Raw genomic sequence first — 17637 nt, forward strand, 5'->3', positions numbered from 1 at the left:
TTGTTGTTGTTGTTGTTGTTGTTTTTGACACAGGCTCTTGCTTTGTTGCCCAGGCTGGAGTGCAGTGGGTGTAATCAACCTTGAACTACTAGGCTCAAGAGATCTTCCTGCCTCAGCGTCCCAAGTAGCTAGGAGTACAGGTGCATGCTACTATGCCTAGCTAATTTAAAAAAAAAAAAATTGCCAGCCTGGGCAACATGGCAAAACCCCATCTCTACAAAACATACAAAAAAATAGCCAGCCATGGGGTCATACACTTGTAGTCCCAGCTACACAGGAGGCTGAGGTGGGAGAATCACATGAGCCCGGGAGGTCCAGGCTGCAGTCAGTGAGCCATGACTACACCACTGCACTCAAGCCTGAGCGACAGAGTTAGACTGTCTCAAATTTTTTTTTTTTTTTTTTTTTTTTTTAGAGACAGGGTCTTGCTCTGTCACCCAGGCTGGTCTCAAACTCCTGGGCTTGAGCAATTCCCCTGCCTTGGCCTTCCAAAGTGCTGGGACTACAGGCATGATCCACCGTACCTGGCCTGAATATTATTTCTTACATCTGCATATCAATCTACAAATATCTCAAAATAAATAATTTAATTTTCAAAAGCAAAAAAAAGAAAAAAGAAAGGAGATGGGAGTTTCTTTATCTGGGAGACAGCCAGTCTGTGACTGGTGTGGTAGCTCCTGCTGTCCAGGCGTCAGGCTCCTCTCTTGTTGCTCTGTGGTGCCCCAAATCACTATGTGGTCCAAAATGCTACCATTCTTTTCCCGTCACAAGCAGCATTCCAGCCTGAGGAAGAAAAAAAAGAGAAGATGTCCCTTCCTCTGAAAGTTTCTTCTCTGAAGTTGCACACACTATCTCTCTTTAAACCCCACTGGCCAGGACCTCACCATCTGGCCAGATCGGCTGCCGGGGAAGCTTGGAAACCTGGTCTCTATTCCACACAACGTGGCCAGCTAGATGTCTGAGGGTGTGTCATGAGAGAAGAAGGACCTATTGGGGTTTCTGTCACACCACCTGTCAGAGCCGTTGTGAAGACACAGGAGAAAACACATATGCCAATTGAACTGGATTTTTTTTTTTCCCATAAATCAGCCTGCTGATTTCCCAATTAGAATTTCCAGGAGACCACTGTTTGGTCTGAAAACCATGGTGAATAATGGAAAACCAAGCCCCAAACTAAATGGGACTCCTGGTCATTGTGAGAATAGGAGGATGCTTGTTGTGAGGCTGAACACCTGCCGTCCGGCTGGAGTGCAGTGGCACCATCTTGGCTCACTGCAACCTCTGCCTCCCGGATTCAAGAGATTTTCCTGCCTCAGCCTCCCGGGTAGCTGGGACTACAGGCGTGCACCACTACCCCTGTTTTATTTTTGTATTTTTAGTAGAGATGGGGTTTCACCATGTTGGCCTGGCTGGTCTCAAACTCCTGACCTCAGGTGATCCACCCACCTCGGCTTCCCAAAGTGCTGGGATTACAGGTGTGATTCATCATGGCTGGCCAGTTCCCAGACTTTATAGGTGGGGAAGGTGAGCTTTAGAAAGGAGAAATCCTGTGTCTTAATTTGAATTCTCCTGAGAACAAGGACTTGGGTGCAGGTAGTTTATTTTGGAGAGTGATCCCAGGAAGTGGGGATAGGAAGTAGAGAGAGCAAATAGGGAGTGGGGAAGCTGATGAGGGGATGTTATTAACATCATCACCCTAGGCAACAAGAGCTTCATTCACCTGGACCTCTGAGAAGGTACAGATACCTCCCAGAAAAGGGGAGACTTGGAGCTCCAGCCCCATGGGGTTGACTGCTGTCCCTGGAGGCATGAGCTCCTCTTCCAGGCTGGGCTGGCCTGCAGAACCAGGGACTCCCACATTGAGGAAGTTCCTGAGCAGGCAGCAGACTCCCAAGGAGCCACCCCAGCAGCTGTAGCTAAAATCAAGGGTGGGCGGAGGAGCTGTGACATAAGACACCCATCACCCACCCAGCCAGCAGCACACCTGCAATGAGACCTCGGGTCCTCGAGTCCCTGGCCTGGTGCATTCTCCCCCTGTCCCCCGAGCTTCAGAGCATCAGCAGTGTTCCTCCTTCACTGTGACGCTTGTCCTCACCTCCCAGGTGAGGAGTCTAAGAAAACAGCCTTTCCATCAGCCCCTGTCGTGACAGACCCTCCAGTGGGGTGGTAGTGGCTGCCTCACCCATTTACAGGGCAACCCAGTTTTGCTCCTTCTGCCTTGAAATTTGTTCCTCCCAGAAACTGTCCCTCACAAGGCATGAACAATCGATAGAAGATATACGTCGTCTTCCTAGCACTACAGCTGCAGAATGAGCTGTGGAATGCCCCGTCAGGAGTCCTGAACAGCTTCAAACTTTTCCCCTTTAGAAATGCCTGACACGCCCCAACCCCAGTAATCATTGTGCATTTAACTTAGGGGTTGCCTCACCCTTGGGAGATCCAAACCCCCAGGCTGACTTCCTGTCCTTCATGGAGGAGAAGGCTCTTGTCTGCAGTGTGCTCCTCAGTTTCTACTCAGGGCCAGTGACCTGGAGCCTTGGCAGAGAAACCCTGAAGAGAGAAGCTGAGGTAAATCCACTGCTTTGGCCAAGCAGACAGGTGACCTGCAAGAGATGGGAACAGCCGCATCCTTAACACTGCACCCTCTGATAAAAAGGTACCTGGTGGCCGGGCGCAGTGGCTCACACCTGTAATCCTAGCACTTTGGGAGGCCGAGGCGGGCGGATCACCTGAGGTCGGGAGTTTGAGACCAGCCTGACCAACATGGAGAAACTCTGTCTCTACTAAACATACAAAATTAGCCGGGCGTGGTGGCGCATGCCTGTAATCCCAGGTACTCAGGAGGCTGAGGCAGGAGAATCGTTTGAACCCAGGAGGCGGAGATTGTGGTGAGCCGAGATCACGCCATTGCACTCCAGCCTGACAATGAGAGCGAAACTCTGTCTTAAAAAAAAATGATAAAAATAAAATAAAATAAAAAAGGTGCCTGGTGGCCAGGTGTGGTGGCTCACACCTGTAATCCCAGGACTTTGGGATGCCAAGGTGGGAGAATCACTTGAGCCCAGGAGTTCGAGACCAGTTCTGGCAACATAGTAAGACTCCATCTCTACCAAAAAATAAAAATAAAAATTAGCTGGGTGTGGTGGCACACACCTGTAGTCCCAGCTACTTGGGAGGCTGAGATGGGAGGATTGCTTGAGTTTGGGAGGTCGAGGCTTCAGTGAGCCATGGTTGCACCACTGCACTGTAGCCCAGATGACAGAGTGAGATCCTTTCTTAAAGACAAACAGACAAACAAACAATGAAAAAAAAATGAAAAGAAGACCTCTGGGAAGTCCAGGTGTCACACCCTATTCCTAGGACTGCGTGTCCTCACTGGCCTGCTCTAGGTGACAGTTTCTGAGCTCTTACTCAGACCTAGGTGGGAATGTGAACAGAGCAAATTCTGTTCCCATAGGAGAAGGTGTGCTCTGGCTTCCAGACCTTCCAGGCCATCATTGGATAGGGGCTAGGCAGTCCCCGGTGGACTCCAGGTAGAAGCTCCCAGGGCCCCCTAGGCTGAGGACCACACCATTGGTGGCCATCTCTGGCCAGGAGGGTGTGGAGGTTTGGAGGGACATGCAGCATCTTCCTTCATCACTAGTGGGATGGGAAGAGGACCAGTTTTCCACTCTAGACCTTGGCAGATCTCAGTAGACCCTGAGGGCCCACAGATTTCATAGACATATGGAATTGAGTGAAATTACAAGGGGGAGAAGCAGGAGGAGCTGAGGTTGGTAGTTGAGATGTGAGGAGTGTGGGGAAAGAAACCCCACTTCTGTCCCATGTACCCCTAGGAGAGAGTAGGTTATCTTCTTTTGGTTCTCTTCTTTACTGAATAGCCTTAATCTGAGAGTTGAAATGATTTGTTTACATACATTTCTCTTCCTACCACACTATGGCTACTTAGAGGGCTGGGAGCAGTGTCTTATCCATCCCTGTATCCCTAGTGCCTGGCACAGGGCTGGCACATAGTAGGTGCTCACTAAAGCTTGCTTGAATAGATGAGTCAAAGGCAGTTGGGGTGGCTTAGATGGCCAAGAGAGTGGTTATCAAAGTGGGATTCATAGAATCCTTCTCACCCAGTCCCACATCAGAATCACATGGGATTCTGTTAAAAATTCAGATTCTCCCAGTCCACTCCCCAGAAGCTCTGCAATGAGTAGGCATTGCAGGGGCCCAGGAATTTGCATTCTTTGTGAGATCCTGAGATGATTCCGAAGCAGCTCTCCATGGACCACATCTTGAAAAACTGTCACTTGGAGGAGAGAGTGACACTGGTTGAGAAGGTTCCTTCTGATGTCCCTGGAGGGACAAGGGAGGGATCAGCCCATAAACACAGATCCTGGTTCCAACATCCATCCATCCCTCTTCACTTCATAAATGATGTGGGTCCACTTGGGCCCATGGGTGGAGAAAACCCCAACCCCAGAACCTGGAGTTTGGGGGCTCTCCTCATTCTTCCAGGCCTAATGTCCTCTGCTCTGGACCCTTTGGTTTCAGCTGGGTTCAAGTTCCAGTCACCCTCCCGTTCTCACAGCACTCCCTCTCATTTTCCATGCCCCAGCCACAGAGACAAGCTCTCCTCTGCTGGAAGAGCCCTCCTCTCCCTTCTCTGATGATTAATACTTCCTCACCCTTCAGCTGTCAGCTTAGGCATAAATTTCTTAAGGGAGTTTTCCTTGGAGCCCCAGGTGATCCCAGATTCCCTCTTACAGGTGCTCCTAGGACCATGGCCCCTTCCTTATCTCAGCTTTCTAAACATACATTCATCATTACCAAGGTTGACTGCACTCCTGTCTTTCCCACCAGACCCTTATCTCTGCAAGGACAGGGACTGTATTTGGCTTTGTTCATTTTTTACCACTGGGCCCTCTCTGTGGTGGGTGTTTCCTAAATATTTGTTGGAGGAATAAATGTTGGCTAATTACTCTGTAGGGCTGAGGAGGCCATAGTATGGGTGGCCCCAGGGCCCAGGTCTAAGAGAGGCTACCTTAACCCAGCTTTGAGGGGACAGACAATGGGCCTCAGATGGGCTGGGATTCCCCCCACAGTCTGCCTCATGGCTCCCATTTCCTGATTTTCTAGGCTGTTCCCACCCACGAAGAGCTAATATGTCTAATTTCCCCAGAGACAGGGAGCTTCTTAGAAGAAGGACTGTGGCTTGTTCTATCTCTAGTCCTAGCTTAGTACTTGGCACATACGGGTGCTCACTGAATGTGTGTCGAAAGCATGGTCAATAAATGCCATGAATGGATGGTAAAATGCCTGTCGACTACAGAGCACTTCACCATTCCCAAAGCACCTTTGCAGGCCTGTTCACACTTGAACATCATGGCCCTGCTATGGAATAGGCAAGGCAGTCTCTTCATCCCCTTCTAGCCAAAGAGTAAACAGATAACTTGCCAGGTCCCACTGGGTTTTATTGGTTTGTTGTTTGAGACAGGGCCTCTCTCTGTCACCCAGGCTCAAGTGCAGTGGTGCAACCATGACTCACTGCAACCTCTGCCTCCCAGGCTCGAGTGATCCTCCCCCTTCAACCTCCAGAGTAGCTGGGACTACAGGCATGCGCCACCATACCTGGTTAATTGTTTAAAATGTTTCATAGAGACAGGGTTTCCCTATATTGCCCAGGCTGATCTCGAACTCCTGGGCTCAAGCGATCCTCCTGCTGCAGCCTCCCAAAGTGCTGGCAAGACTTTACAGGTGTGAGCTGCCATGCCTGGCTCAGGTGCCACAGTTAATAAAAGGTGGGGAAAGTTCAGTGGAGTAGTAATGGAAGTGCAGGTTATCCTCCAGCTTGACGCGCCCTTACTTAGGGGTTGTCTCTTACCTGGCAGGGCTGGGAGGAGATGGGTAGTTCCTGAAAAGGCCGATGGAGAAAAGTGGGGAGTAGGTTACTACTCCCGTGACTGGCCAGGCCTCTACCCAGACCTGTTTCCACCTGTGCACTGAGATGGATAGGCAGCCACATGTGAGAGGTGAAGAGTCCTGGCCCCAGACTAGAACCCGAGCCAGGTCCCGAGCTGGCTGCTTCCTCCACTCAACATCCCCAGCTCAGTACTCTCAGGCTCTTGGTGCCCCTTGCTTATCTGACATCTGGCTCCTTTGCCTTAACTGGCTGCTTTCAGCCAGCTTCTTAATTCCCTGGAGACAGAAACTGCCTGCCTTGTGACATCATCTGAGAGTGGGAGCTGGAGCCCAGGTGCCATTTGGCGTATAGGGGCTTTCTTCTTCATCTGCAGGTGCCCAGGATCTTTAGCACCTGGCACTGGACACCTACAGGCCTGTGGAATAACAGGGGCCTCCCAGCTGCCTCTCTTAGGGCCTCCATCTGCCCTCTCCTTTTTCCCTTTCCTATTCTGTCTTTGGCTTTCAGGCCCTCAGGAGAAAAACTGGCCCACCAAGGAGTCTAAAATCCTAAGACCTTGGATTCAAGCCCAGGATCCAGGCACGCTTCCCTGGTTCCTCAGGAAGGACCCCAGTGACCTGTTTATTCTCCAGGAGGCAGGGGCTGGGGGTGAAGGCATGGTCCTGCTTTGTAAGATCTGTCTGTCTGCACAGGCAGGCTCTCCCAGGCTTCACTATGGCATCTCACCTTTCCCGGGAAGGCGAAGGAGGGCCCTTTGCTCCAGCTTGGTGTAACCTTGTCCCTGTCCTGCTGCCTTGGGATTAGGCTTGAGGTTGGGAAAAGGGTCGGGGGGATTTTAGGCTTACAAGAAGATCTGGAGGAAACCTAGTGGTCTCTAACACATTGTCAGCAGCCTACCCCCTGGCTTGGCTGGGTGTGCCATGCCCTTGGTTCCAGGGAGGCTGATCTGGGACAGTCAAACCCATAGCTCCTCTCCCTACAGTTCCAGAGAGGTGGATCGCATGTTCTCCATGCCCATCGGAGGCCTCAGCTACGTTCAGGGGTGCACCAAAAAGCATCTTAACAGCAAGACTGTGGGCCAGTGCCTGGAGACCACAGCACAGAGGGTCCCAGAACGAGAGGCCTTGGTCGTCCTCCATGAAGACGTCAGGTTGACCTTTGCCCAACTCAAGGAGGAGGTGGGTCCTGACCTGGAAACCTCAAAGTGGGCAAGTACTAGCTCCCAAGCTGCCCTAGCTGGGCAGAACCAGGAGCGTGGGCACCTGGCTATGGGGCAATGTGCTAGGGCTGCCAGAGAACCCCAAGGGATGGCAGGAGAAGGAGACAGGACTGAGGCATAAGGGGTCCAATGCTTCCTGTATCAGCAGCTCCTGGGGCACTTGTTAACTATGCAGGCTCCAGGGCAGACCCACTGAGGCTGGGAATCTGCCTGTCCCTTTGTCCCCAGTGACTGTGATGAGAACTCCCAGGCTAAGGGCTGAGGGTGGGAGTCTTGGGCCCCTTCCTGCTTGCCCCCTCTCACCCCTTGTGCCCCATCTTTTACACTAGGTGGACAAAGCTGCTTCTGGCCTCCTGAGCATTGGCCTCTGCAAAGGTGACCGGCTGGGCATGTGGGGACCTAACTCCTATGCATGGGTGCTCATGCAGTTGGCCACCGCCCAGGCGGGCATCATTCTGGTGAGGAGGGGCTTGCTTGGCACAGCTTGGTGTGCATGGGGGAACATCACTGAAGGGGAGCCCCTCAGGCCCTCAGCCCCAGGATCAAACCAGTGCCTTGTTGGTTTCAAACCAGGTAGTGCTTTCTCCTGAGGCCCACCAAGGAGGCCTCTGGGAGTTAGGGGGGTGTAGAGTGCTGCCTCTATGCCTCCTGGGGGTGGAGGGGCAGCAGGAGGGACAGGATCTGCCCAGAATACTGATATGCCCTCGCCGCTTCCACCAGGTGTCTGTGAACCCAGCCTACCAGGCTATGGAACTGGAGTATGTCCTCAAGAAGGTACAGCTCATTAGTCGGGGAGGGGCCTGGCACAGGGGGCTGCACAGAGTCTGCTTGTCAGAGTCTGACAGTGTGAGCTAGGGCATGCATAGGCAGGTGACATGCAGAGTGTCCATCCTTAGGCCATGTGTGATTGGAAGGTGGCCCCAACTCCAAGGAGAGCGTGGTTGGTCAGACACAAACCTGGTGTGAGTGTGCAGGGACGGGGGCATGTGTGTGTCAGGGCAGAGGTGTGTATGTGTGTGTGTGTGTCCATCCTCATATGTGATGCATATGTGTCTCAGGGTGTGGTGTGTGTGTCTTGGGGCTGGTACATGTGTGCATTTGTCTTGGAGTGTGGTGCCTGTGAGTGTGCTGGAGGTGTGTGTGTCAGAAGCGGGTGCATCTGTATGAGAGCAGCTGATTAGTGAGGACTCCCCCAGAGCTCTAGTCTGGGGCTCCCCGCTGACTGCAGGTGGGGGACTCCCCTTCCACAGGTGGGCTGCAAGGCCCTTGTGTTCCCCAAGCAATTCAAGACCCAGCAATACTACAACATCCTGAAGCAGATCTGTCCAGACGTGGAGAATGCCCAGCCAGGGGCCTTGAAGAGTCAGAGGTGGGTGTGTCCCAGGTTAGTGGGTGGTGCATCATTCAGCATCCCTGATTCCTTCACTTCCTACCCACCCTGCCCCCTCCCTCAGCCCCTGTCTCTCACCATCGTCCCCAACCCCAGGCTCCCAGATCTGACCACAGTCATCTCGGTGGATGCCCCTTTGCCGGGGACCCTGCTCCTGGATGAAGTGGTGGCGGCTGGCAGCACACGGCAGCATCTGGACCAGCTCCAGTACAACCAGCAGTTCCTGTCCTGCCATGACCCCATCAACATCCAGTTCACCTCGGTAGGGCAGAGGTCTCCAGGCCCCAAGCCCAGATGGACACATGCCCCCTGCCCTTGTGACACTTCCGCGGGGATGGGGAGACAGCAGAGGAGAGCATGCATTCTTTACTGAGACTGGCCTTCAGCTGTCCTCTCTGCCCTGGAAAATATCAGCACCTGGTGTCCTTGTCACACTTCCTCCCCTAGCCCCCCACCCTCTCCACTCCAGCCCTCTTGTTCCCGGTGCAGTGGCAGATTCACTGAACCAACACAGGTTGGAACTGCTACAGGCTGCCCCTCATTTAGCTGATGAGGAATCAGAGACCCAGAAGAGAGAATTTGCCCAAGCCAGCTTGTGGGTGGCAGAGTTCTCTGGGCCATGTAAGTGGCATGAGAACGGAGACCTTATCTTCTGCATTGCTGGACCCTGACACCTGGCATCGTGGTAGACCTTTTGCAAATATACTGAACAGATGGATCTGGGGCAACAATCCCTGTCTCCTGATTCCCGGTCCCGTGCTCTTCAAGGCAGTGGCCCAGGGTGGGAAGGAGATGAGAAGGAGGCCAAGCCATGCCCTGTTTGCCTTGTCAGGGGACAACAGGCAGCCCCAAGGGGGCCACCCTCTCCCACTACAACATTGTCAACAACTCCAACATTTTAGGAGAGCGCCTGAAACTGCATGAGAAGGTGAGGCGGCACTAGGCCCAAGGCAAGGCTGCAGGAGGGGTGGCTCAGGCAGGGGTGGGGGGCTGGCTGGGCTCCCCTTGCCAGCTAGAGAGGAACTGGCTTCTGGCTGCAAGACAGACCCAGCCTCCTGTCTCCATCACCAGACACCAGAGCAGTTGCGGATGATCCTGCCCAACCCCCTGTACCATTGCCTGGGTTCCGTGGCAGGCACAATGATGTGTCTGATGTACGGTGCCACCCTCATTCTGGCCTCTCCCATCTTCAATGGCAAGAAGGCACTGGAGGCCATCAGCAGAGAGAGGTGGGCACTGGTGGACAGGCTACTTGTGGGCTGATAAAACCCTCTTGTTCCTCACTCCTGGGCCCTGACACCTTTCCAAGCTGCCTCCTCCCTCCAGCCAGGAGACTGAGGATGGGGACAGTGGAGGACCCCCAGGAGAGGACCAGTTCCTGCCTCAGGAGCTTCTCCTGCCTATTCCCTTTGCTGCAGTTTCATGGCGGGGTGGGTGAGAACAGGGAGTTCCCTTCCACTTCCAAGCCTAATTTCGAGACCTCCTCCTATACAGAGGCTCCTTCCTGTATGGTACCCCCACGATGTTCGTGGACATTCTGAACCAGCCAGACTTCTCCAGTTATGACGTCTCGACCATGTGTGGAGGTGGGGTGGGGCCAAGGGCAGCCAGGCTTGGGGAGGGGGCTGCTTCCCCCACAGGAATGGCCTGGGTGAATTAGCTATGCTCCCAGTCTTTTATATAGGGGGCAAGAAGGATGCTGTAAAAATGTGGGTGGGAGGGAGGGAGATCCCCAGTGTCCCTGGACACCAGCCCAGGGCCAGCTGCCAGGTGTAGGAAAGGCTCGGGGTCAGAGGAGAAAAGGGAATGTTCCTCCCCTGAATGAGCTGTAGGTGAAAGGACTCCACTGGGCCTGGAGAATTGGGGAGCTGTGTCAGCCCTCTCTCTGATTCAGGTGTCATTGCTGGGTCCCCTGCACCTCCAGAGTTGATCCGAGCCATCATCAACAAGATAAATATGAAGGACCTGGTGGTGAGTGGTGACTGCGGCCCGGGCTGTGGGCAGGCCAGGCCTGGGATGACAACAGATTGACAGACATGGGGATGAGTCCAGGCCAGATGTTCAAAGGAGACCCTCTCAGCCAGCCCTCCTTCCAGAAAGCAGATGTGAGAAAAGATAGTCTGACCTCATCAGCACCTGGTGGGTGAAGGAGATAGGTGGAAGGGGAGTAAATATAATACATACATACATTTATATTTATAGAAATCTCAGGAAGAAATTGCAGCATGGGAAGATGGGCAGCAAAGCACCGATGTCCTGCTAGAACGTCCTGGCAGGTGGGGGCTGGCAGAGTTGGGGCATGGGCTTTAAAACCCTTTCTGGAAGCAAGGGGTGGGGCAAGGATCTGACGATTGTTTCCACGTGGCAGGGAAAGAGGAACAGAGGAAGGATGATCCTGGGAGGGTGGCCATCCTGATGACCAACCCGTTGTGGTTCTGATTGACTTGGGGGGGGGTCTCAGCAACAGCTTCTCCAAGAGGAGCTGGAGGGTGGGGAAGGCATGAAGGCTGGGGAGAGGCTCAGCCTTCCTTCTCCCCAGGACACTGCTGGGTGGAGCCGGGTTGGTAGTGGAGTGCCCGAGGCCCCCTGCCAGGACGTGTCTAGGTGTAGGCAGCTCTGTGCATCAGCAGAGGCTGTGGGGAGAAGGTATGGGTGGAGGTGGGAAGGTCAGTAGTCTCTCCGGTGGAAGGCAGAGGCCAGTCACCAGGACTGGCTGGGTCAGAACCTGCAAAGAGGCAAAGATCGATGTCAGTACTCCAACAACACAGATGATGCTTGAAGGAAACGGTGGAAGTCCTGGGCAGGACCTTTTCCTCCCTTCAACAGGGGACCCAGTCCTCCCCTCCTCTCTCTGTAAAAATGGAGGGTCTGCCTGACCCTCCAGGGGCAGGGGGTATCCTGGAAGATACCAGCTCACTTGCTGGAATCGCCAAAGAGGGACACAGGGGACCTGTTTACCTGGCCCCCACCTGTTTAATGGCGGCCAGCTTTCTTGGACCTCTTGGTGGGGAACTTGCAGCTGCGGAAGGCGTCCGTGTCACGGATGTGCTGGCCCTTGAACTTGGCAGGTGAGGCACAGGTGGCATCTGGGCGGGAGGCCTTGGCTTCCAGCCACCTGGAGAGACAGAAACTTGCTGGGGCTGGGGAAGAAGGTGGGAGTGCTGGGGGGAAGGGCAGTGAACTATGGGGCCAGGATTGACTTGGCCACAGGATAGTCTGAAGCTGTCATCTTCATTTTACAAATGGGGAAACTGAGGCTTCCAGGGTCCCATGCTTATTAGGTAGCAGATCTAGGATGCATGTCCAACATGTCTTAGTGCAGGGCTAATGTGCCTCTATCACATGAGGGTAGGCTCTGGGAGTGACATGGGAGTGTTCTTACTGCCGAAGGCCCCGGAGCTGGCAGGTACACTTCCAGGGGTTATTGGTAAGGGCGAGGGTCTCCAGGCTGTCGAAGGGGAAGTTGGAGGGTAGCTGGTTCAGGCGGTTGTTCTCCAAATGGACGTGTTTCAGCGTGGTTACACCCAGGAAGGCACCATCTGAGAACTGGGGAGCAAGGTGGGAGCAAGGTGGTCATGAGTGAATGAGTAAGCACCCGAGTGCCAGAGGGGCAGGATCCTTCCCTGAACCTGAGCCATAGCACTTTGAGGAGTTTCCCAGTTTTCAAAGCTGTATGACCAAGTGATCTCAGATAATCCAATCTACACAACCCCCTTTGAGACAGATGGTGTTATTTTCTTTTTTTTTTTTCTTCTTTTTTTTTTTTTTGAGATGGAGTCTCACTCTGTTGCCCAGGCTGGAGCACAGTGGCACGATCTCGGCTCACTGCAAGCTCCGCCTCCCGGGTTCACGCCATTCTCCGGCCTCAGCCTCCTGAGTAGCTGGGACTACAAGTGCCCGGCACCATGCCCGGCTAATTTTTTTATATTTTTTTAGTAGAGACGCAGTTTCACCGTGTTAGCCAGGATGGTCTCGGTCTCCTGACCTCGTGATCTACCCGCCTCGGCCTCCCAAAGTGCTGGGATTACAGGCGTGAGCCACCACGCCCAGCCAGGTGGTGTTATTTTCAATATGCAAATGGGGAAATGGAAAAAGCGCAGTCCTTTGCCCTGGGTCACAGCAGTGGGTAAACAGTAGCCACAGGACCACACCCAGCTCCTCTTCCCCTGGCACCACAATCCCTGCACAAACACTGGGACTGTGGGGCTGCCAGAGTTTGGCCCCAGCAACCCAAACTGGTACATGGTGAACTTGGTCTGTGCTTGGTGGAGTGGGCAGTGGGCCCAGGCTCCCCACAGTCCCAGGGTCCCAGGACTTCCCTCAGCTCTGTCCTCACTGCTCCCCCACTGCCAGCCAGACGCTATTTGTGAAGCCACCTTGGTGGAGCCTTTGGCCAGGTTGGACGGCTCCAGAGGAAATGTTCTATTGGTGCCCACACCTTTGCCCAGGCACCACAATTCCTGTCTGGCCTCCCCTGCCCCAAACCAGCCCCTGATTCGCTGCTCTGCTGCCCACTGAAAGACCACTCTGGCACTGGTGGGCCACAGGGGACTCCAACTTCAGCTGGGGAGAGGCAGGGCTGAAGAAAGGCAGGCTTGAGTAGGCTCCTTCCACCCAGACAAAGGTTGGCTGCTGCCCAAGTGAGATTCTGCCCACATCTCCACACCCGCACCCTTTCCTGTGGCCCACATTGAGGTATGAAGGTCTCCAGTAACCAGACTCTCCTCTACCTTGTTGGTCCCCACCCAAACCTCCTGGCTGAAGCCCTTGTACCAGGGTGATTTTTCCAGTCCCAGAGAAGGGATTCTGCTCTGATCCAAGGTAGCCCCACCTGGCCAGACACTGGGCACCCCAGGGGAGAAAGGAATGAGTGAGGATGCAGCCAGGAGATGGGTCTAGTGATGGGGGAGGGCAAAGGGCAGTTAGCAGTCTGGAGACAGTGAGTCACGCCAGTCTTCTCTGTGGAGAGACACCTGGGGTCTTGGGCCAAGGATTGACAATAGTGGTCTTGCCTTTGCCCCTTCACGGAGCCCATGGGCACGATGCTTGCATCCTGGGGGAGCCCTTGGTCCCACGCCTACTGAGCTGCAATGGACTTGAGAATGCAGTGAATTGTGTCTGTGTGGATTGGGCAGGGCCATCCACCGGGGCCTCTATGGGGCATGGAGAATGTCTTCCTCAGGCATTTGCTTCCCCTCACTCCCCAGTTCCCCACTCCCCCTTAGCACACATGCACAGCCCCCACCAGGAACAGGGTCTCTTTGTGGGCCTGATCTGCCCAGCTCCTCTGGAAGGCTCCTCGATAAACAAACCTTCCTTTATGGGGTGGTAGGTTTACTGGAGACGGGAAAAACAGCAGAGGAGGGGTGGAAGGCCCAACAGGAAGAGGTGGCTGCTGCTCACAGTTGGGGGTTTGGAAGCACTGGAGATGGCCCTAGGGGGCCTTTTGTGGGGCCAGGGCAGTCCCACTCCTTTTATATGTAAGAATCCTAGGAGGGCAGTGGTCGAGACTGGCAGCAGACAGGGATTAGGGTAGGGATGTGACAAGGTGAGGAAGGGAGGTGGCAGAGCTGCTCACCTTGGAGATAGCCAGAGGGATAGGGAACCTGGGGACGGGGGATGGTGCCAGCTGTGGCCCTGGCTCCTGGGGCCTCCAGGAAGGGAAGAAGGAACCAGGGCAGAGCCCACAGCCAGGAGCTCACCTTCTCCAGGTTGGTGTTGTCCAGCCAGAGGGTCTCCAGGTATCTGCCAAAGGACTGGAAGGCATTGTCCGGGATGCTTTTCAGGGGGTTGTGGGACAGCTTCAGCTCCTCCACCACCCGTAGCTTGCTCAGGGCAGCTGAGGGGTAGCTGGACAGCTGGTTCCTGTCCACGTGGAATTTGGCGAGGTTCTCCACGTCGTCCAGGGCCCCGGGCTGCAGGGAGCTCAACGCGTTTTCCGACAGGTAGAGCCAGCGCAGGTCCTTGGCTCCCTGGAAGGCGCCTGCGCGCAGCTCACGGATCTTGTTGTTGTTGAGCTGCAAGATGAAGAGGTTGACCAGCGGGGAGAGCAAACCCCGGGGCAGCTCAGTGACCTTGTTGTGGTCCAGGTAGAGGTAGGTCAGCTCGGTCAGGTCGTCGAAGGCACCTGCGCGCAGCACGCGGATGTCGTTATGGGACAGGTACAAGTAGATAAGCTGCTTGAGGCCGCGGAAGGCACCGGCGGCCACCTCGCGGATCTGGCAGTGCTGCAGGTGCAATGACACGAGGTTCGGCATGGCCCGAAACGAATTGGCAGCCAGCACCGGGAAGTTGTTGCGCTGTAGGTTGAGCAGCTTGGTCTTCTCTGACACCTTGGGGATCTTCTGCAGCCCCACCTTGTCGCAGATGACGTGCTGCAGGTCGCCGTGGCAGTGGCAGTTCTGGGGGCAGGCGGCCAGCGCCGGCAGCAGACCAGCCAGGAGGCCGAGGCTGAGCAAGAGCATTGGGCGGACCATGGCTGGGACGCCTGGGGCCGGGGCTAGGGGCAGCAGCGGCGGCGGGGCGCGGGCAGCGGCGAGTCCTAGGCTCTCGGGTCTGCCGCCCTCTTTATACGGTGGCCCTGACCGCAGCCGGCAGCCGAGCCAGCTCCTACGTGGAGCATCGAGGCCACTGGGCTTAACTCGCTCGCGCCCAGAGATGCGCCCCCGCCCTCCACGGGGAAGGGGGCGGGGCCCTTCCCCCAGCCGGCTACCGTGCATGAGGGGTGGGACCGTGGCCCCCGAGCCCCGAGCCCTGAGCCCCGGCTCTAGCCCCCTGCTCTCCTATGGTGCTCCTCTGCCTACCGCCTTTCCCGGGGCTTTTCTGGGAAGGGGGAATAGTTATGTCTGGAGCCCCGAGTTTACATCGGAGAGAGGGAGGCGTTCCCTGAACTTATTTGTTTGCTCAGGTTTGAGCCTCCACGCCGCGCCGTCCACACACGCTCGGCCGGGTGCCCTGAATGCGAGGCGAGAGGAAGCGGGGCCGGACAGCCGGATGCGTCTCCCTGCGGTGGGCCAGCTGCCTGCGCTTTAAAGGGGCGCTTGTGCGGCGCCTGCCGAGCGTGAGAGCCGCCCCGGCGTCGGTCTCCCACTTCGGACGCGCCGAAGCTGGCCCTGGGTAGACCCGAGCTCCTTCCCCACCCTCGGGCGCGCCCCCACCCCTCTCTTCCAACCCCGCTTGCGTTTCTGTCGCCGGCGCCCTCATCCCCTTTTTCCACCGCTGAAGGCTAAGCAGAGAAGTGGGAAGTGGGGGAGAGTGGCCCACAGGAATGGCAAACACACCTGGAAACCACAGGCCACAAGCACAGTCGCACCATCCCCCCTCCTTCATCGCCCCGAAATATCTCCATCCCTCATCCCCAAACCTAGTGGTCAGGACCCGCCCCTGAGGGGTCTCAGGGTGGCGGCTGAGTGGCGCCGAGGTGTACTTGGCAGAGGCCACATTCGGGCGGTGGCCCCAGGACTGTGAGGAGGGGTGCGGGAGGGGGTGGGGCAGGTCGAGGGACCAGCCCTGGACGGCTCTGGCTGCCAGACCCTAAGTTCTGTGGGCAGTCCCGCCCCAGCCCGCCAGATTTCTGTGTGCCCACTTGCCAGCCACGATGTCCGGATTCCTGTGGAAAGGGGAGGGTGAGCAGGCAGGGTCACAGCTCTGGCCTCAGGGTGAGCTCCAAGCTGCCTGGCACAGGATATTGTCTGTGATGAGGGGTGGAAGGAGAAACCAGAACCCACATTGAACCAAACCCCAGCCGTGCCAGAGCCAGAGCAGCTGATATGGGGGAAGCTTGGTGCAGGGAGGAGGACGGATGAGATCTGGTGTCCGTTGATTAAAGGGGACCTAGGATACGGGGTAACTAGCCTCTCTTCCCTTACCCAGTACCCTCGTGTTGGGGCCTGGTTTCCAGGGCCTGCCCTTTTCCCAAACCTCTCTGCCCCTTGCCTCTAGGATAGGAGGGTCATACTCGGCCTAGACCATTCCTTGATGGTATTTAGGCTTCTCCAAGGCTGGCTTCTGGTTTTTCTGTTGCTCAGGCTTTCCAACCACTGGAAATGGGGGAGGTGGGGTGGGGGTACCACTGGTTTTTAAAATCACTGCTTAGGTTGTTTTTTTATTTTGATGGAAATAAATTCACGGGAAACTCTCCAGAGCTTGGGGGACGCCTGCCCCAAGGCCAGGCACTTGTTCAGGGTTTGCAGAATGCGGGGGTGGGGTTGTGTCTGTGCCACTCCTAGCTGGGCCAAGGCAGGCTGGCTTTCTCATCAAGTTTATGGGGCCTTCAGCTTGGAAGGGAGGAGCCGGGGATGTGGCCTGAAATCAGGAAGGTGGGGTTAAGTCAGCCAGGGGATGGGGGGAGAAGTGTGGGGTGTTGGTAATACCGGAGCCACAGGCACAGACAGGTGGCTGCTCCAGGGAAACGGGGCACTGAGAGAGCTCCAGCTGGAAGAGAATGGTGTCCCTGCTCTCAATTTTCTTTCAGATCTGGGGCCCTGCAGAGATCTAGTCTGCTCACTCCCAGCACCTCTGCCTCCTGACCCCAGGCCCCTACCAATGATGTCTCTGTTTCCACCATTCGGCTGCCCTCCACTTTCCCTTTTATGAATTCCTTCCCATTTCCTCAGATAGCTCACCTGATCCCTCTGCACGTGCTGAGCCCTCTTCAAACACCCTTTCTGGACCCTCTAGGTTGCTTATGGAACCACAGAGAACAGTCCCGTGACATTCGCGCACTTCCCTGAGGACACTGTGGAGCAGAAGGCAGAAAGCGTGGGCAGAATTATGCCTCACACGGAGGTGAGCCCCTGACCAAGACTCCAAAGTCCCACCTCCCATCACCCAACTGGGGTGCACCCAGCTGGGACATCTGTTGCTTTCAGTGAGAGAGTCAAATGGCTCACTCAGGATGCCTAGAGCCCCCCAGCAGCAGGGGCATGCTAGGCCTGGCCCGGAGTGTTCTCTGTGGGCTAAGCATGAAAGGGGAAGAGCTGGAACAGTGGCTGTGAGCGGCTGCCAGCTGAACTTCTCCGCGGCCTCCCTTCCTGTCTGAGGTGTGTTTTTGCCAAGCCCACTGTCTGTTTCAGGGCAGCCAGGGTAGCCTCAAAGAGGAGCCAGAGCACAGAGAGT

General features: G+C 55.5%; 2 protein-coding genes across 3 annotated transcripts in view; one reads left to right on the forward strand and one right to left on the reverse strand.

Annotated features, from left to right (window-relative positions):
* Positions 1–17637, forward strand: part of ACSF2 (acyl-CoA synthetase family member 2) — a 51684-nt gene that overhangs the window by 30677 nt on the left and 3370 nt on the right. Inside the window, exons 2-11 of the mRNA XM_003817448.7 lie at positions 6894–7089; positions 7460–7588; positions 7851–7904; positions 8381–8499; positions 8617–8782; positions 9353–9448; positions 9592–9749; positions 10015–10106; positions 10415–10491; positions 17200–17307. Coding sequence (XP_003817496.1) covers positions 6894–7089; positions 7460–7588; positions 7851–7904; positions 8381–8499; positions 8617–8782; positions 9353–9448; positions 9592–9749; positions 10015–10106; positions 10415–10491; positions 17200–17307 — 1195 coding nt within the window. The remainder of the gene's footprint in view (positions 1–6893; positions 7090–7459; positions 7589–7850; positions 7905–8380; positions 8500–8616; positions 8783–9352; positions 9449–9591; positions 9750–10014; positions 10107–10414; positions 10492–17199; positions 17308–17637) is intronic.
* Positions 10693–15146, reverse strand: CHAD (chondroadherin). 2 transcript variants are annotated; one of them, XM_034942443.4, is made up of 4 exons: positions 14223–15146; positions 11903–12066; positions 11490–11635; positions 10693–11245 (listed from the first exon to the last, which is right to left on the reverse strand). In XM_034942443.4, the coding sequence occupies exons 1-3, from the start codon at positions 14994–14996 to the stop codon at positions 11494–11496; spliced, it is 1080 nt and encodes a 359-aa protein (XP_034798334.2). In that variant the 5' UTR covers positions 14997–15146; the 3' UTR covers positions 10693–11245; positions 11490–11493. The 2 variants fall into 2 exon arrangements, with proteins under 2 accessions (XP_034798334.2, XP_034798335.2); XM_034942444.3 differs by having other exon boundaries at positions 10803–11245; positions 11479–11635; positions 14223–15002.

This window comes from Pan paniscus, chromosome 19 (genome assembly GCF_029289425.2).
Source record: "Pan paniscus chromosome 19, NHGRI_mPanPan1-v2.0_pri, whole genome shotgun sequence".
Classification (NCBI taxonomy): Eukaryota; Metazoa; Chordata; class Mammalia; order Primates; family Hominidae; genus Pan; species Pan paniscus.